At 39.7% G+C, this 17017-nt stretch overlaps 1 protein-coding gene across 1 annotated transcript in view; it reads left to right on the plus strand.

Annotated features, from left to right (window-relative positions):
- Positions 1-17017, plus strand: part of IQCJ (IQ motif containing J) — a 188219-nt gene that overhangs the window by 154174 nt on the left and 17028 nt on the right. The window contains exon 3 of the mRNA XM_072970721.1: positions 15340-15404. Within this exon, the coding sequence (XP_072826822.1) occupies positions 15340-15404 (65 nt within the window). The remainder of the gene's footprint in view (positions 1-15339; positions 15405-17017) is intronic.

The raw sequence follows: 17017 nt of genomic DNA on the forward strand, positions 1-17017 counted from the left end.
CAATAAATAAAAATTTATTAAATTTTAATCTTACATGCACAGGGGCAGCACAGGGGAAAAAAAGTGAGTCCTCATAAAGACAGTGAGTTTTGAGAGTTTATATACCATCTTAATAAGGGAAGGGGAGGGGAGCTTTAGGTGACTTAGGAGAGCAGATGATTTTTAGGGAAGATGAATGGGCTCTTAGAAGAATAAGTGGGAGATAGGATAATGCGTGACAAAGTTTGGGTGTGCTGTGGACATCAAGTCTTCTCTCCAATAATAAGAGTCAATCTTCTCAGGTTGTTGAAGCTCCCAGAGAAGGGATTTATAATAGTTCAGTTCCTTTTGGAGACTCTGTCTTCAAGCAGATAAGGGGACTTCAGAGAAAGCCTCTCCCTACATTTGCTGTTTTTCAAGTGCTTTCAATTCAAAACAATCAGTATAACATAGCAGCATGTTTTGGGGTGGCATGTTCAGCTGATGGGCTGAACTCCTTCAACAGGGACTCCTACAGAACTAGGGGACTTTGTTTCTAAGAGGAATTTACTAGAGAAGCTTCAGACAACCAAAATGACTAGGGAGACATGAGCTGACGGAATGGTGGGATGTGTTAAACACAAACTTACTGAAAAATTAAGATTAAAATAAGGATCAGAAAGAGAGACAATCGTATACAATAGCCATCTGCAACAATGTAGACACAATAAAAAATTAAAAGAAGGGAGGGATAGAAAAGTTAAAAATGTAAAAAACTTTATTGTTTTTAGTAATCCTAGTGGGTGGTAGCAGTCTTAGCGATGTTACATGTGTCAGTTCTTATGTGTATAGTGTAATTATGGAATGAGTAATTATGCAGTATTCTAATTCTATTACCTCCTATGTCCTTGAGAACCAGGACTTCTGTGTGGGAAATGGAAATAGAGACATTTATGAAAGAGGTTAAGTTAAAACTCTGCAGTCCTGAAATTGAATTGGAAATCTCAGTGTGAGCCCATGAGGTATTTTATTATATATCCTAGCTCTGTCTGCTGAAAAGTCCTTGAAATAATGACCAGTGCAGTGATAATGAGCATTCCTACTGCCCAGATTATGATATTAAAATACCATTTCCCACTAAAAGCAATCAGGGCTTCTTGAATAAATAGCTGATTCCTGGTCTGTGGCAGGAAATGTATAAGTCTGGATTATTTTGTCAGAGCAAGTAGCCAGGAAGCTATCAGAGGACTATCAGGACTTAGGAGTCAATTGGAAGGAGTTCCCACTGCTCCAAAATGGAACAATTTGAGTTTTAATAATAAGAAAAAACAATAATAATTAAAATACCTAATATTTAGTAATAAGGAAAAAATCCCATCAAACTTGTTTATGTTCATGAATTCCTACCTTGCCACATTGCAGGATGACAGAGAACCACTTCATCTTGAAAACTAAAAGAAAATAATCAGGATTTATCCTGCTTCTTCTATATCAATTTACCAGTGGGTAAGCAAATAGTAAATAAAGAAAGGTCTCTTTATAGAATTATTTTATATAATAACTACAATAAAATCATGTAATTAGCACACAATCATTTTGCAACCCACCACTCTAACTTAGCAGATGTAGGCCAAGCTGTGAGCTTCAGTGGTTGCTATCATCAGAGATGTAGAGACCATCAGACCATTATGAGCCTCCTGATGAAAGAACACTCCACTATCTAAATCTTTGCCAAAGGGATCAAACTAAAACCTGATCAAGCCTCTAGGTACAGCTGCATGCATGAACTTCACCATGAACATATAAATCAGTAAAATCCAGACTAGCAAACTCTGTAGTTCAACTTGCCTGGGTTTTTCAACAAACATATTTTTAGGAACGGAAAGAGATGGAGCAGGAATCTGTAAATGAAAAGAAATTCAAGTACACATCACATTTTTTTTAAATGGGAAAAACAAAATGTTGGCAACAGTGCAGAGAAACAGGCTAACTCATGTACCACAGTGCAACTGTAGAACACAGTCACTCTGGACAGTAGTTCAACAATCTTTTCTAAAATTAAAAATGCACTAACCATATGACCCAGAAATCGCATTCTTTGGCATTTATCCCAGAGAAATAAAAAGTTGTGTTTACACAAACATCTATGCATGAATGTTCATAGCAGCTTTATTCATAATAGCCAGAAATTTGAAACAGCCTAAATGTTCTTCAATGGGTGACTGGTTACAAACTGTAACTCATCTGTACCGTGGCATACTACTCAACAATGAAAAGTCTGTGTATTAATACACACAACAGTGTAAATAGACCTCAAGGAAATTATGTTGTGTGATAAAGTCTCTCAAAGGTTGCATGATTTATAGATCCACTCTGGGATATTCTTGGAATAAATTATGGAAATACAAAACAGATTAATAGTGGCCGGGGTAAGATTTGAGAGGGGCGGAGATGGTTGTGGCTATAAGGGGGTTAGTATAAGGGAAACTTGTGGTGATCTAAGAGTTCTCTGTCTTGATTGTGGTGGTGGTTACCCAAAGCTACATACATGGTAAAAATTGCATAGCGCTATAAACACATACACACACAAATGAGCGAGTATATAATTGATGAAATTCAAGTAAGCTCTGTAAATTGTATCGATATTAATTTCTTGGTGCTTATAGTACAACTGCTATACAGGATGTTAACATTGGAGGAAAAGAGTGAATGGTGCTTGGAACCACCCTGTACATTTTTTTTGCAACTTCCTGTGAATCTATAATTACCCCTCAAAAATTTTTTTAAATGGGCAAGGTTAGACAATAGTAGTTAAGAATGCACAACTGGGTTAGAAAACTAGCAAAATGTAAGAAAGTGGTTACTATATAAGTTGCGGTAAAGGTAGTTCTGGAGGGAGTGCGGGAGGGAGTTGTAATCAAGATGGGTGTGTGAAGGGGCTTTGACACGTTTGGTGAAGTTGTATGTCTTGACTAAGGAGATGGTGTTAGGAATTTGCATCATAGTAATTCACCAAACTATATTTTTTGTGAAACTGTGTGTGTGGTGTACATGTACACGTATGTGTATATTCTGTGGATGTGCTTTTGTTTGTGGAGCAGAGGAAAAGGTGAACAGGGACCATTTAAGCACACACAGTAGATTACTTTCACCTAATACCAGACAGCTGCTGAAATTGGAAGGCTTAATGAGCTGGTGTAATGCTCTTAGGTTTATGTCTTTGCATTAACAGAGAAAAACCTCCAAATGGTCCAGGTTTAAGTAATAGGATGCATTCTGAATTGTTAAAATTAGACTATTTTGGTAGTAATAAACATAGACAATTCCACGCTTCATCTTGAGAATGCATGTTTTTAAAGATAGCAGGAAATCCATAGTTCGGGCTGTGGTGAATTATAATCTAATGAATTTGCAATGATCATAAATTATTAAGCCACCACAAAATTGTAGCTAATTGGATTCCAAGGCCTGTTAAAGCTTATAACCATTTCCACTGATATTTTCAAGACCTTCTTACAGAGTGAGCATCTTGACTATTCTGTGTGTAGGATGGGTGAGGAAGGAATGTCAGGACTCTTTTCCCTAAAGGAAGTGTCCCAGAATGCATTTGGTCTCTCTTACCTTGCATCTGGGGAAATGCTGCAATTTATTATAATGGCCTTTAAATGTGACTTGTGGTGTGAGGTGATACCTCATTGTAGTTTTGATTTGCATTTCTCTGATAATTAGTGATATTAAGCAATTTTTCATGTGCCTATTGATCATTTGTATGTCTTCCTTGGAGAATTGCTTGTTTAGGTCTTATGCCTATTTTTGGATTGTGTTCTTTGTTTTTTTCTTATTATATTATATGAGCTGCTTATGTAGTCTGGAGATCAAGCCTTTGTCTGTTTTGTCATTTGCAAAAATTTTCTCCCATTCCATAGGTTGTCGTTTTGTTTTATTTATGGTTTCCTTTGCTGTGCAGAAGCTTGTAAGTTTAATTAGGTACCATTTGTTTATTCTTGCTTTTATTTCTATTGCTTGGATAGTCTGCCCAAAGAGTACATTTCTGAGATGTATGTGAGATAATGTTTGCCTATGTTTTCTTCTAGGAGGTTTATTGTATCTTGTCTTATGTTTAAGTCTTTAATCCATTTTGAGTTGATTTTTGTATATGGTGTAAGGGAGTGTTCTAGCTTCATTGTTTTACATGCTGCTGTCCAGTTTTCCCAACACCATTTGCTGAAGAGACTGTCTTTATTCCATTGTATGTTCTTGCCTCCTTTGTCGAAGATGAGTTGACCAAAAGTTTGTGGGTTCATTTCTGGGCTCTCTATTCTGTTCCATTGGTCCATATGTGTGTTTTTTGTACCAATACCATGCTGTCTTGATGACTGTAGCTCTATAGTATTGTCTGAAGTCTGGGAGAGTTATTCCTCCAGCCTCTTTGTTTTTCTTCAGTAATGCTTTGGCAATTCTAGGTCTTTTGTGGTTCCATATAAATTTTATTATGATTTGTTCTAGTTCTGTGAAATATGTCCTGGGTAATTTGGTAGGGCTGTGGAGAAAAGGGAACCCTCTTACACTGCTGGTGGGAATGCAGTTTGGTGCAGCCACTGTGGAAAACAGTATGGAGATTTCTCAAAAGACTAGGACTAGACTTACCATATGACCCAGGAATCCTGCTCCTGGGCACATATCCAGAAGGAACCCTACTTTAAAAATACACCTGCACCCCAATGTTCATAACAGCACTATTTACAATAGCCAAGACATGGAAGCAGCCTAGATGTCCATCAACAGATGACTGGATAAAGAAGATGTGGTATATTTATACAATGGAATACTATTCAGCCATAAAATGACAATGTAATGCCATTTGCAGCAACATGGATGTCCCAGGAGAATGTCATTCTAAGTGAAGTAAGCCAGAAAGAGAAAGAAAAATACCATATGAGATTGCTCATATGTGGAATCTAAAAAAAAAAAAAAGAACATAAATACAAAACAGAAACAGACTCATAGACATAGAATACAAACTTGTGGTTGCCAAGGGGGTGGAGGGTAGGCAGGAACAGATGGGATTTCAAAATTGTAGAATAGATAAACAAGATTACACTGTATAGCACAGGGAAATATATACAAGATCTTATGGTAGCTCACAGCAAAAAAAAATGTGGCAATGAATATATGTATGTTCACATATAACTGAAAAATTGTGCTCTACACTAGAATTTGACACAACATTGTAAAATGACTGTAACTCAATAAAAAAATGTTAAAAAAAATAAATGTGACATGTGGGTTCCTTGGCTGTCTCCCCACCTTAGTACTTCAAAGCTGCTTGATCGCAGAGAATGACCAGGTCCAGAGTGGACTCTAAACAAGAGCTAGCTGAAAGGAGCCTATTGTGTGCAACAGGTTTTTCCTCAAAGATTCTGGCTGGGAGCATTCCTCAAAGAAGATTCTACCAGATTTCCACATGGTAAAGGAGAAACGTTTACCCAAAGAGTATGGTATAAATGTTTTATCAAAGAGGGAATGCATTTTTAGAAGAGCTTCCCAACACAGGTGAGAATATGGAAGCTACAGAGCAGGTGTGTATGAAGTCTAAGAAAACAGTCATTGGAGAGTTCAGGTTGGAGTCCTCAATTTGCAGATTTTACAGGTACTGAGAGTGATGATTTCATATTGAATGGGGAGGGCTAAGTGATGATCAGTAAGGCAATTTAGTGGAGAAGAGAGATGTGTGGTCTCGTCACCAGGTTGGGGATGGGCGTGGAGTGAGCTGTGCAGGGGAGGTGACGACGTTTGTAAGTTTAATAACCTGAAATAGCAGAGACTCCAGTCCATATTTTGTTCCAATAATTTCTTACTCTGTCTCCTCTTTTCTTCCTCGTCTTCCACCTTTAGAAAACCACCCATTTTTCCCCTGTGTATTTCCTCTTGGTTTTAAGGTAACAGTGTCATTATATCTTGAGTGTCTAAAAGATGTAACAGTAGTTCTAATAACAGGGAACTCAACTGAAGTTTAATTTCCTCTTTGGGACTTTAGTGTTCCTGCTGAACATTCTGCTGTGGCTCTTTGAAGGAGAAATATCAATTCCGACATATCTTGGTTTAGAATAAATTACTTATCAAGTTGTTCACATGCTTGTTATGAAGCAGTTTGGGCAATCACTAAAATCATGAAATGTAATGGTATGAATCTAATAATGGGGAATTTCATATACGAACAGAATAAAGTCATCTTATTGGGAATTTCTTCTGGTTTTGAAAAGTGATGCTCTGTTTAGTTGCCCTTCTGTAATATTTGTCCTTCCATATGGTTTTCTCTATTCAAGAAAATTAACACTTGACTTAGAATGGATAGTCTATAGAAGGAAGCTTTATTCTTCTTCACGATCTGCCTTTGGTGTTACTAGCCATATGTGGTACTCCGCTGTTAGTAGTTATAATATGGAAGGAGTAAATAGTCATTCTTATTTGTAATGATGTCATGGCTCATCACATGGCAAAGCAGATGTGGACACACCATCTTCTGTTGCCTTGTCTGTCTGCCTGCTTTGTCTCCATCTCCCTCAATAAAGGTCATCCTTATGGAGCAAGCCCCTAATCCATACCTTGGAACTTTGCATTTCAACTTCGGTGCCATTCCCACTGCCCTCTCCACTCTCTGCAGGCAGGCACGCCATTCGAGCTGGCCGGAAGGAGCCCGTGCCCCACCAGGAGCGCATGGAGCCGTTCACCTCCTTTCCTTGGGCCTCTTGGGACATCAGCTTTCAGGCTGTCTTGTCACACACACAAGAGTCAGGCTTATTTCACTGATCTGCCTTCAGTCCTGAATGTCAAAATGTTTGAACCAGTTTTTGAGTAGAAACGGTCTTAGACAACTCCTTGGCTACTTAACACTCATCTTTCCTCCTCTTGTTGTTTTGGCCCTTTCAAGGGGCAGGAGGACAGGCCTCCTCTGGTTGTTTTGGCCCTTTCAAGGGGCAGGAGGACAGGGCTGTGTCTGCTTGTCTTCTTCCCTGGCCCCCTTGTGTCCTCATCCCTAGCACAGTGCCTGACACAGATGACTATATTTTTACTAAGTCGTGAGTGACACCATGAATAAATGCAAAAGGGAAGCATGCTGACTTGCAGCACCTCTTCTTCATGTTCTTTCTTAAGTTCTGTTTTCAATTTCATGCTTTCTGTGTTGTGGCCTCCATTTAATTACCATATGATCCAGCAATCCCATTCCTGGGAATATATCTGGAGAAAATTCTAATTTGAAAAGATACATGCACCCCAGTGTTCATAGCGGCACTATTTACAATAGCCAAGACATGGAAGCAACCTAAATGTCCGTCGACAGATGACTAGATAAAGATGTGTGTATGTGTGTGTGTGTATTACTACTCAGCCATAAAAAAGAATGAAATATGACATTTTCAGCACCATGGATGGACCTAGAAATTATCATACTAAGTGAAGTAAGCCAGACAGAGAAAGACAAATATCATATGGTATCACTTATATGTGGAATGTTTCATCTTTTAATGAATATTTATTGAATATTCCTCTTAACACCGAAGTTATTGCTGTGCCCAGGATTATGCTGGATGCTAGATTTATCATACTTGATGTACTCGTGAAGTCATAATCCAAGCCCAGAAAGCTCAGCATCCACTGGGTCTGGTGGGCAGTCAGATATAGAAGTAAGTTTTCCCTTCCCTAAGTAATATGATGCCTGCTTCATTTGATCTCACATGGACAGATATACATGGATTCCCCTTCCCCTTCCACAACCAATGAGTGCCTAAGAGAACTAGAAATAAAGTCCCATGGTGTCAAAAAGAACAATGTTACCCCTTACAAGTACAGAATTTTTGGAATTGTATCCAGCATTGCTAGAAATCATACTGTTGCACACCTGCCAGCAATCTTAATTTTAAAAACATGATACTCACTTTCCTTCCTGACTAGGGCAGTATGTATCAAATTCTCACCCAGAAGTATTGAAAGCAGAAAATAATTAGCATGGATATTATTGTTAGGGGATGTGGGAAGAAATAGCCATATAGAAACCGAACCTTTCTATTAGGCCTTCTGTTCTCAGTTTAAAATTAACACAAACTTTGGACTTTGTTCTAAAATCAAGCATTTGTTGTCCATGAAGTAAAAATGAACCCCTGGAAAATGCGCCCTAATCTTAAGCTCTGTGTGCCCCTGGCCTGTTGCCTGCACACCCCAGTTTGCTAAGTTCAGAAGTAGGATTTGCAAGTTTGAAAGATACTTTAAAAGTTCAATGAAAAAAATAAATTCTACCCTTAAACACTTAGGTGATATTAAGGGAAATAAAATACGGGCAATGTAAGGGCGATACTGAGCATAACACATCCACACAAGATTTCAGAGAAGCAACATTTACCTTGAGAGGGGAAACTTCCAGGAAGTTTTCAAGAGAAGGCAACATTCCAGGAAGTAAGAATCTTCCTTCATATGTAAAGTGAAAATATAGCTCAGGATCTACTTTTTAGTTTCTCTGTCTCTTCCTCCCACATCTAGTCTGAGAACAGCTCACCTCACAACTTTAAGACCTTGGTCAAATTACTTAATCTCTTGGAGTCTGTTTTCTTATTCAGGTCATAGGAATAATAATTGCGTCTTTTGCTATTTTTATGGGACTGCAGCCATAATTTTTAAAACATAATTTATGCAAAGTGTCTGGCACCTAGTAAAATTCAATAAATGTTAGTAGTAATAACAGTAGTTCAATGAAATGACACACAATTAGCTGTGGAAGGAAATATTAAAATACACAAAATTGCATTTGTGGTGAACTTTTTAAAGAATTTCAGAAGGTATAGAAAGAGCAATACTGGGGTTAGGAGATCAACAGTATTTTTAACCCTAACAATTATTTTTGTTCACGCTGGCAGTAGGGTTTATGAGCAGGGAAGTTAAATGACTGGAAATGCACTTAAAGAAAAGCAGTTAGGCAACCCAGTGCAACCCAGTCCTGGTGATGTCAGTACACTCCTGAACATGGCTGGTAGTGGAGGGAGCAGAAAGGTGAGATGGGCAGGCCTGATGTGCTGCAGAGCATGATAGGAGAGCTCTTCCCAGCATGCATTTGAGTTCCTTCATCACAGTCACTTGGTGAATGCATAAGAAATGCAAACTCATTTTCCAATTGAACTAAACAAAAAATCTAATCTGAGCAGCATTTGCTACACTGCATTGACGGGCATTCGAGAATCAGGTATAACTGATTTGGGAGTTATGTGTTGTTCTGATTGCTCGCACTTTGTTTTTGTGTCCTTTGGCACAGGAAACCTGGAGTTGGGGTATGGGCTTACCCTTCCACCTTTGCTATTCGGTTTGCATTCTGACAGATGTTTATTTGCTGACTTGTATGTATACGTGTCTTTGAGTTTTCTGCTTGAAATATGGTACCTAGAATTTTTTTTTCAAAAAGCAGAAATATACAAGATGCAAAAATATCTACACCGTAGTAGTTGAACCTAGTATTTCAGTCTCAGTTGAGTTTTCATGGTTGTCCTGCTGCTAAGCTGAAATAACTTTGTTTTTTTTTCCATGAAAGTATAGTTGATTTACAAGCTGAAATAACAATAGAGTGACCAATTTAAAATTATTACTAGTAGCGTTTTACTTTCTTATTTCCTAGATTTAGTAGAAGTGGTTAAGACTTTTTGTAATGAGTTCATTTTGTAATGGTAACCTTAGAATGCCTGTGATTTAAAACTAGCAAAAGTTCTTGACAACATTATGCACACTTAGGGAAAGGAGAAGGGGTACACTTAAGCCTAACAGATATTTTTCAACATAACATTGGGCAGGCTTCCCCGGTCTGACAGTCCTGGGTCCACTGGGGCTTTCTAGTACAGCTGGATGGAGTTGTAGGTGCTTATTCAAATTTGGGCATGGGGTAGACTTGGGTGATCAGGTTGTAAGTGTACCCTTCCAAGTTAGTACCCTCCCCCGCCATCTACTCCAGGAGACTCTTAGCAACTGAAATCATCTCAGATCCAAGGTGACCAATGACTTAAATGGTCATAATTGGATTTTCATGTAGAATGTTTCTCTTTGGCATGTGTTCAAATGAGCTCAGGTGTTTGGCACCCTCAAATATGGCGGTCAAAGACTTTTATGTCCTCATGCCTACAAACATAGCCTGGTTGGTCAAACAAGAATAAAGAATGAGCTATTACAGCAGTTCCCATGATCATATTGTATGTGTATAAGTTTGTAATTTTCACTGTGTATGAGGCAATAAATAATCATGCTACTGAGACCTTGCATAGTGAGGCCAGTATCACTTCACTCAGTGATTGTCACCATAAAACCACAGCACCTCTGCATCTCATCGGACATTCAGAATGTTCTTAAAGGGGCTAGAAATAGGCAAATCAAATCTCTTTTGAACTCTACTACCTCATATATGCCTCATGTGCCCATAACTTACCTGAATGAAGCCTTTAAATGAGCTGTTGATGTCCTATTAGCCATTTTTTTTCCTCCCAAAGAAATTCATGTTCAGCTGCAAGGTAACTGCCCTGTCTGAAATTTACAGGTCTGTCAGCCATAAAAAACATTAATGCATAATACATAAACAAAATGTATACTCTTTTTGCAAAAAATGGCAAAAAAAGGGGGAGAGAGACAAAGGAGTTTAGTCTCTGCTTTCCAAAGGGAGAAAACATGAATGTTGCATTTTTATTTTTGATGCCTTTTTGCCTTTAAATATATGAGATGACTATTAATGCCCATATTCACAGCAGGGGTAGGAGGAAAATGCAGTAAATTGTAAAGCACATTTACATTATAACAAGGCCCAGGGAAGCACTGTAATTCACACAGTTATTTCAACAGAGGTTTGGACTCCCTCCAATTTAATTTTCTGAAGTTGGGCTGTGCAGCTGGGTCATTCCTGGTCTAATCTGGGAAATGTATCTCTTAAGGCTGCGGATCAGAATGCCAGTCTCCCAGCTGTCACCAAGGAACATCATTTACAGCCACGGAGGTCCGAGGGCAGAGCATCAGAATCACTTTATGTGGACCCAGCAGCCTAGCTAGCTTCATAAATTCTGTTGCAAAGAGCGATAATCAATATTTCATGTTTAATGATGCAGGGCTAAAATTAGTATAGATTTTATGTCTTCTACTTTTCCAAATTATGCAAACATTAGTAACCCCTTTTTTAGTGCCCTTGTTACACTTCCATTAAAAAAGGGGTGATGGGGTCGTGATGGAGGAGATTGAGGAAGCCTGGTGATGTTTAACTGAATGATTGAATAGTCAAAAGGGTCAAAGTAATTTTGGATTTTACCTTTTGTTAAATACTTACCCTTAGGTTAATACAAAATTATTCCAAGCTCAAAAATGACGTGTGTAAGTGGTACAGGCTTTGTCACCCTTAGCTACACAATGAAGCGAATTGCAGATTGTGTCCACGTGTTTTAAGTTACCTTAAGTGCTCCGGGATATGCTGAGAATAAAATGGCCAGGACGTAAGTTGGAAAAGTTAAAAGTTTGCCATTTAGCCGCAAGTGCACTGTAGAGAAAAAGCAATTTTGAGTGTATTTCTGATTTTAATCTTGTCCAAAGAACATACCCTGCTTGTTTAGACAGTAGAAGTAGCAGGAACAGGAAAAAAAAAATAACCCAAGAAGAGTGTTTTGTTAGTGGTCAGGTTACGCGGCCAGCTAAGTGGCCGCAGAGAAGAGCTCGTCTAGCCTCTTAGCTGTACTCTCCTGTTTGTGACAGGAGAAGAACCTGCAGGATTAAAGTGGGAGGGGGAAGCCAGACACAAAAGAACAAGATCCAGAATCCACCATCCAGCCTAGGGGTTCACACCTAAGTGACTTCGAAACAGTTCTAATGACAGTGGGAAGCACGGACTCATTTTGGCAAGTGGTCAGTTATTCCCGCTAATAGTACAGCCTGCAGTTCACAGCCACTCACAGCACAGATTTCATTTGGAAAAATGAGATTAAGGAATAGGGAATGCTCTCTGTCTGGGTTATACTTGAATAATTCACTTATACTTGCAGAGGGGCTTAGCCAGATGTCAAAAAAGTTAAATCGAGCATGGTAGAAATTGTCCCCTTACCTGGTGAGTCAAACCGAGCCAGAAAATTGAGGTGAGGCCCTTGAGTTGGGACAACTTCTCTGATAGGGAACAGCCATCAGAAAAACATGTTCTTCTGTTAATTAATGTAATTAGTTAATACTATTAATTGAATTTGTTGGATTATAGAAAGTGAATTGCAAGGATAGGGCAAACAAAAGCAAACTTACTATCTTTGAGACTTATGAGCCAGAGTTCAGGGAGAAGACAGAGGACTCACTGAAGAGGGAGAAGGATGTGCCTGTGGATATGGGCAGGGTGTAGGGAGGACCATGGGGGATGGTGGAGCATCTGGGGCTAGCAAAAACTGGAAGCGAAAGAGGAGGGAAGGGAACAGTGGGAAAGAAATGTCTGGGAGGGGTGAGAAAAGGGAGCAGTTATGGGAATGTGGCAACAATGGCCAAGTGGCAGAGGCCGTCCCACGGAAGCTGTGGCCTTCAGTGACGCCAACCTGTGCTCTAGGAAGAGAGGGGAACAGAATAAATCCTCCAGCTGCTCTCTTCTGTTCCCCTCTGGTCTCGTGCCAGTGCCTTCCACTGCTCAAACCCTATCCAGAGCCACAAAACTAAGAGGCTTGCTTGATAAAGTCTAATTTTGAGTCCCCTGGAGCACAGAGGAGAGTGGAGATGAGCAAAGAGTATAAATGGAAGTCAAGGGGGACCAAGTGTCAGTTATGCAAGATGAGTAAATTCTGGAGATGTAATGTGCAACAGTGTACTTAGTTAACAGTACTGCAGTGGGAACCCGAAATGCACTAAGAGGGTAGATTTTAGGTGTTCTCACCATACTCACACACAGAAAAAAGAAAAGAAAAGAAAAGAAAAGAAAATGGTAGTTTTGTTACTAATTTGTCCATTTCTTTTTCTGTTTTTTGTTACATCTGGGATACAGTCTAACTCACCTGGTGTAATATGCATTTTAAAAATGACGTAACTATTACACACCTAGTTTATAGACAGATGAAATAAGTTTATTCCAACCAAAAAAAAAATGTGAGATGATGGAATGTATTAATTAGCTTGATTGTGGCAGTATTTAACAAGGTGTACAAATGTCAAATATACACCTTAAATATATACAATTTATAATTGTCAATTACACCTCAATAAAGCTGGAAAAATATAATGTTAAATAAAAAAGAAAGCTACAGAATGATTAAAAAGAAAGAGAGAGTGAGTGTATCTGGAGAGGCAGAGAAAAGTCACCAGACAACATATAATTTCTTGGGATTTGGGGGCTGTTGAGCTGCTAAGATTTCCTCTCAGTCAGATCAATGCATTCAGTTCATTTATTCTACAGATATTTATTAGGTACCAACTAAATGTTTCATTGGGGGAATAGGCACCTCAAGGTGAGTGAGTCACCATCTCTGACCTCAAGGAGCTCAGTGGTGGGCCTGGGTGGGTAAAGGGGCATTGCTAAAACAGGGATCACTAGGAAGCAGGATGAGGTACCAGGCCCTCATGCTAAGTTAGGAAAGGCTCCATGGAAGAGGGAAATGTGGGGGGCCTCTGAAGGAAGAATGAGAGTGGGCCAGTAGCAGAGTTGGGGACACAGCTGTCCTCGAATGTCCAATAAGAGAGCATGGGAGTTCAGGATTGGGTGAAGTTTCATCTGGAGAGACAGTCAGGCTGTGGCTGAGGTCCTGGAATCCATCTGAAAGCACCAGGCAGCTGCGTTGGTTTCTAGCAGGGAAATGGCACATTTAGATATGAAACCAGAGACAATGAAGAAGAGTAAGGGAAGAAACCAATGATGAGAAAGACCAATTTGTATATGTTTTTAATGGCAAATTAAAACTTTCTCAAAGAGTGAAACTCTGGGCGAAGATCCATTGAGCAAGCCGACTTCCTATCCATTTCCCAGAAAACAGGACGCAGTTTGGAACTTCCAGGCCAGTTGAATTGAAGTGCTTTTGTATAGTTAGCTTAAGTAACCAAATGATGAAATCAATCCTCCAAATTGTCAGCAGAGCAGCTGTTCAGAAAGCTCTTGTTAGTCATTGACCTTATGTTTAATATGATTTCCTAGAATGTAGACAGTTAGATTGAATAAAGTACTGCATCAAAGCCCTCCTGCCCCCTCCCCACAGCTCCCTGCAAATGAAGGAACCAAGGGAAATAGAGTAGCTGGCACGGAATGCAAAAGCCCACGCCTTCCTGCCCCCCAGATGCCCAGGGAAAAAGAGGAGAAGAAAACACATCACGCGCATGTGTAAGAGAAGACGGCTCAGTCTCTTTCCTAATCGTAATGCAGGGGGAGAGAAAGAGCAAGTTCACGACCTAAAAATCCACTTCTTGTTTTCGAGAATATCTAAGGATTCTTATCCACCCTATTTCCTTTCTGTGTAAAAGTAGCTTTAAACCTGACCTTTTATATGACCTGAATTTATTGCTTATGTCACTGGAGGGAGGATGGGATGTGCTGATGTACAGTGTGGTATGAAGTTGAACAAATGGGGAGTGGGGATTGACCTAGGGGTGACCTAGGAGACGTGGATGTCTGCTGGGTTAGGAGCATGCTGAGACCAGTCCTGATGGTCTTTTAGGGGCGAATGAGTGATTAGTGCTAACTGGGGCTTCCTCATGACATTTCAGCAGTTTCTGATGTGAGACCAGTGGGGTGACCTCAAGGAATGGTGGTCTCCCCAGGACCAGACTTCTGTGGGTCTTCCTTAAATCCTGCTGTGACTAACAAGACTGGGGACAGGCAGTCTCACCAGGAACCTGGGCCAACTTCTGTCATGTCTCTGAAGCTGAGGCAGTGGGATTACGGGGACTGTGGAAGCCTGACGTTCAGAGCAGGAGTGTGTGCACGTTTGTGTGTGTGTATGTGTCTGAGCACTGGGGCTCAGGGATGAGGTTACCAAAAGAGTTACCAAGAGACAAGAGAGGATGTTTGCTAAATGGCCAAACCCAGCTCGTGTCCCTTGGCGTCCGTCACGCAGCAACTAGCAAACCAAATGCTGTTGACAGAGTAAATTTGGAAGAGTGTGGATGGGTCCACGTAAACACATTCTTACTCTGGAAGAATAACAGGAAACATTATCTTTAGTGATGGGAAAAAAATCACACAATTCGAGTGGCAGTATTGTATTTTAATTTGGTCAAGAATCAAATTGTATGTTTAAGCACTTATCCATTGCAGAGCCCAGAACTCTTAATGGTGATTATCTCAATTTTGTTAACGGTTGTCCTGAAATATTATAATCCATAAGTACACGCGATCAGTTTGTAAGACACTTCTTTTCTTTTTCACAGGAAGAACTGAAAAGATTGCAGAATCCTTTAAAACAAGTTAATGATGGAAAATATTTACTTGAAAAGTAAGTAAAAATACTAACAGAAATTAAGGTTGATGCTGAAAAGCTTACATTAAAAAAAACTACTTGACAAAGACAGAAATAAATAAGTAAATTTATTTTATGATATCATTTTGGCCAGGAATGTGGCTCATTTGAGGTAGATGTATGGCTAGTTGAGCTACAATACACAAGCTGTACTGATTAACAGAGTAATATGATGCCAGAAGATGTCCCTGATGGTATGTCGGAGGGCTTGCAACTTAACCCTGCCCTGTCTTTGACTTTAAATCAGTGAGGTGTATAGAAGGAAGTAAAAAAATTTGCAAAAAGCACAAGGGTAACACCAAGACTAATGGAATGAACATTTGAAACAGTACTGCAGAATGGAATGAAACTGAGCTGGAATTAAAAGCAAGAAAAAAAGATGAAATTGAACAAAGTTAAAAGTAAAGTCTTCCATTTAGGTTTTTAAGAAAATTGTACAATTAGAGCATGTGAAAGATGTATTCTGATTTCAGTTCGTGGATAAATGCTTACAGGTTTTATCTGATATTAACATGAGACCATGGTTTTATGTGGCTTTTAAAAATATTACCACAATATTACTCTGACTAATAGGCATACGTTGTCAAGATAGAAAAAGAAAAAATGAACTACCATGAATTGAGTATGTACAAAGCACTCTACCAGTTACTGAACACTTACAGATGTTTCCCCATCAAATTCTGATCACGGCCTTTTGATGTAGGCATTATTGTTTCCATTGAACCGATGAGGAAAGAGGCTCAGAGAGCTTTCAGCACTTGTCTCACTACACTCAGCTGAGAGTGGTGAGGATGCGAATGAAGCTCAGGTTCATTGCCACCAGAGCCCCTGCTCACAACCACTCAGTCCCACTGTCAAGTCCCTGTGAGTGTCACCATGCTTGGGTCTGGGCGCCCCATTAAAATGCACTTTGACCTCCCCAAGACCACCAGAGGAGGTCATTTAAAATTGTGAGAGTTCTGAAATCATGCAAAACTATGCTTCAAATAGCTGAGGATGTGTAGCTTGGGGAAAAGAAATCTCAGAGGAAACATAACAGCTGTTCTTAAACATTTGAAGGAATTTTCCTTTAAAGAGGGGCTAAATTGCTCTTCTTGCTCTAGCAAGCAGAACAGGAATCAATGAGCAGGATTTATGGAGAAACAGCTTTGTGACTCAGAGAAAAAAATATGGTAAAGTTTGTAAAGATTCAGCCTGCCCACCAGAGTGGACTTCTTTGTTAAGGAGTGAGCTGATACCGGAAGTACCCAAGGAGAGTGCACATGACCAGCCATCTGAGATGCTGTGGAAAGCATTCCTGAAAATGGAAGACCCTGGATTTGATTCCTCTTTCTGCTTTTTCCTGGCTTTCTGAGTCTAGAAAAATTACTTAACCACCTTGAGCCCATTTTCCCATCCTGGCTTGACAGTCTTCTTGAGCGCATGAAACGAGGCTCGCATGATAGCGTGGTGCCTTCGATGGCAGCTCCTTCCCTACCCGCCTAGGGGGCTGTTTGAACCAGGCGGACTCTCAAGTTCATCCCATGTCTGTGATTCTAAGAGTTTGCCATGTTAGCACTTGAAGAACAGGTTCATTTGATCAAATGAAG

The sequence above is a fragment of the Vicugna pacos genome, chromosome 1 (genome assembly GCF_048564905.1).
Source record: "Vicugna pacos chromosome 1, VicPac4, whole genome shotgun sequence".
Classification (NCBI taxonomy): Eukaryota; Metazoa; Chordata; class Mammalia; order Artiodactyla; family Camelidae; genus Vicugna; species Vicugna pacos.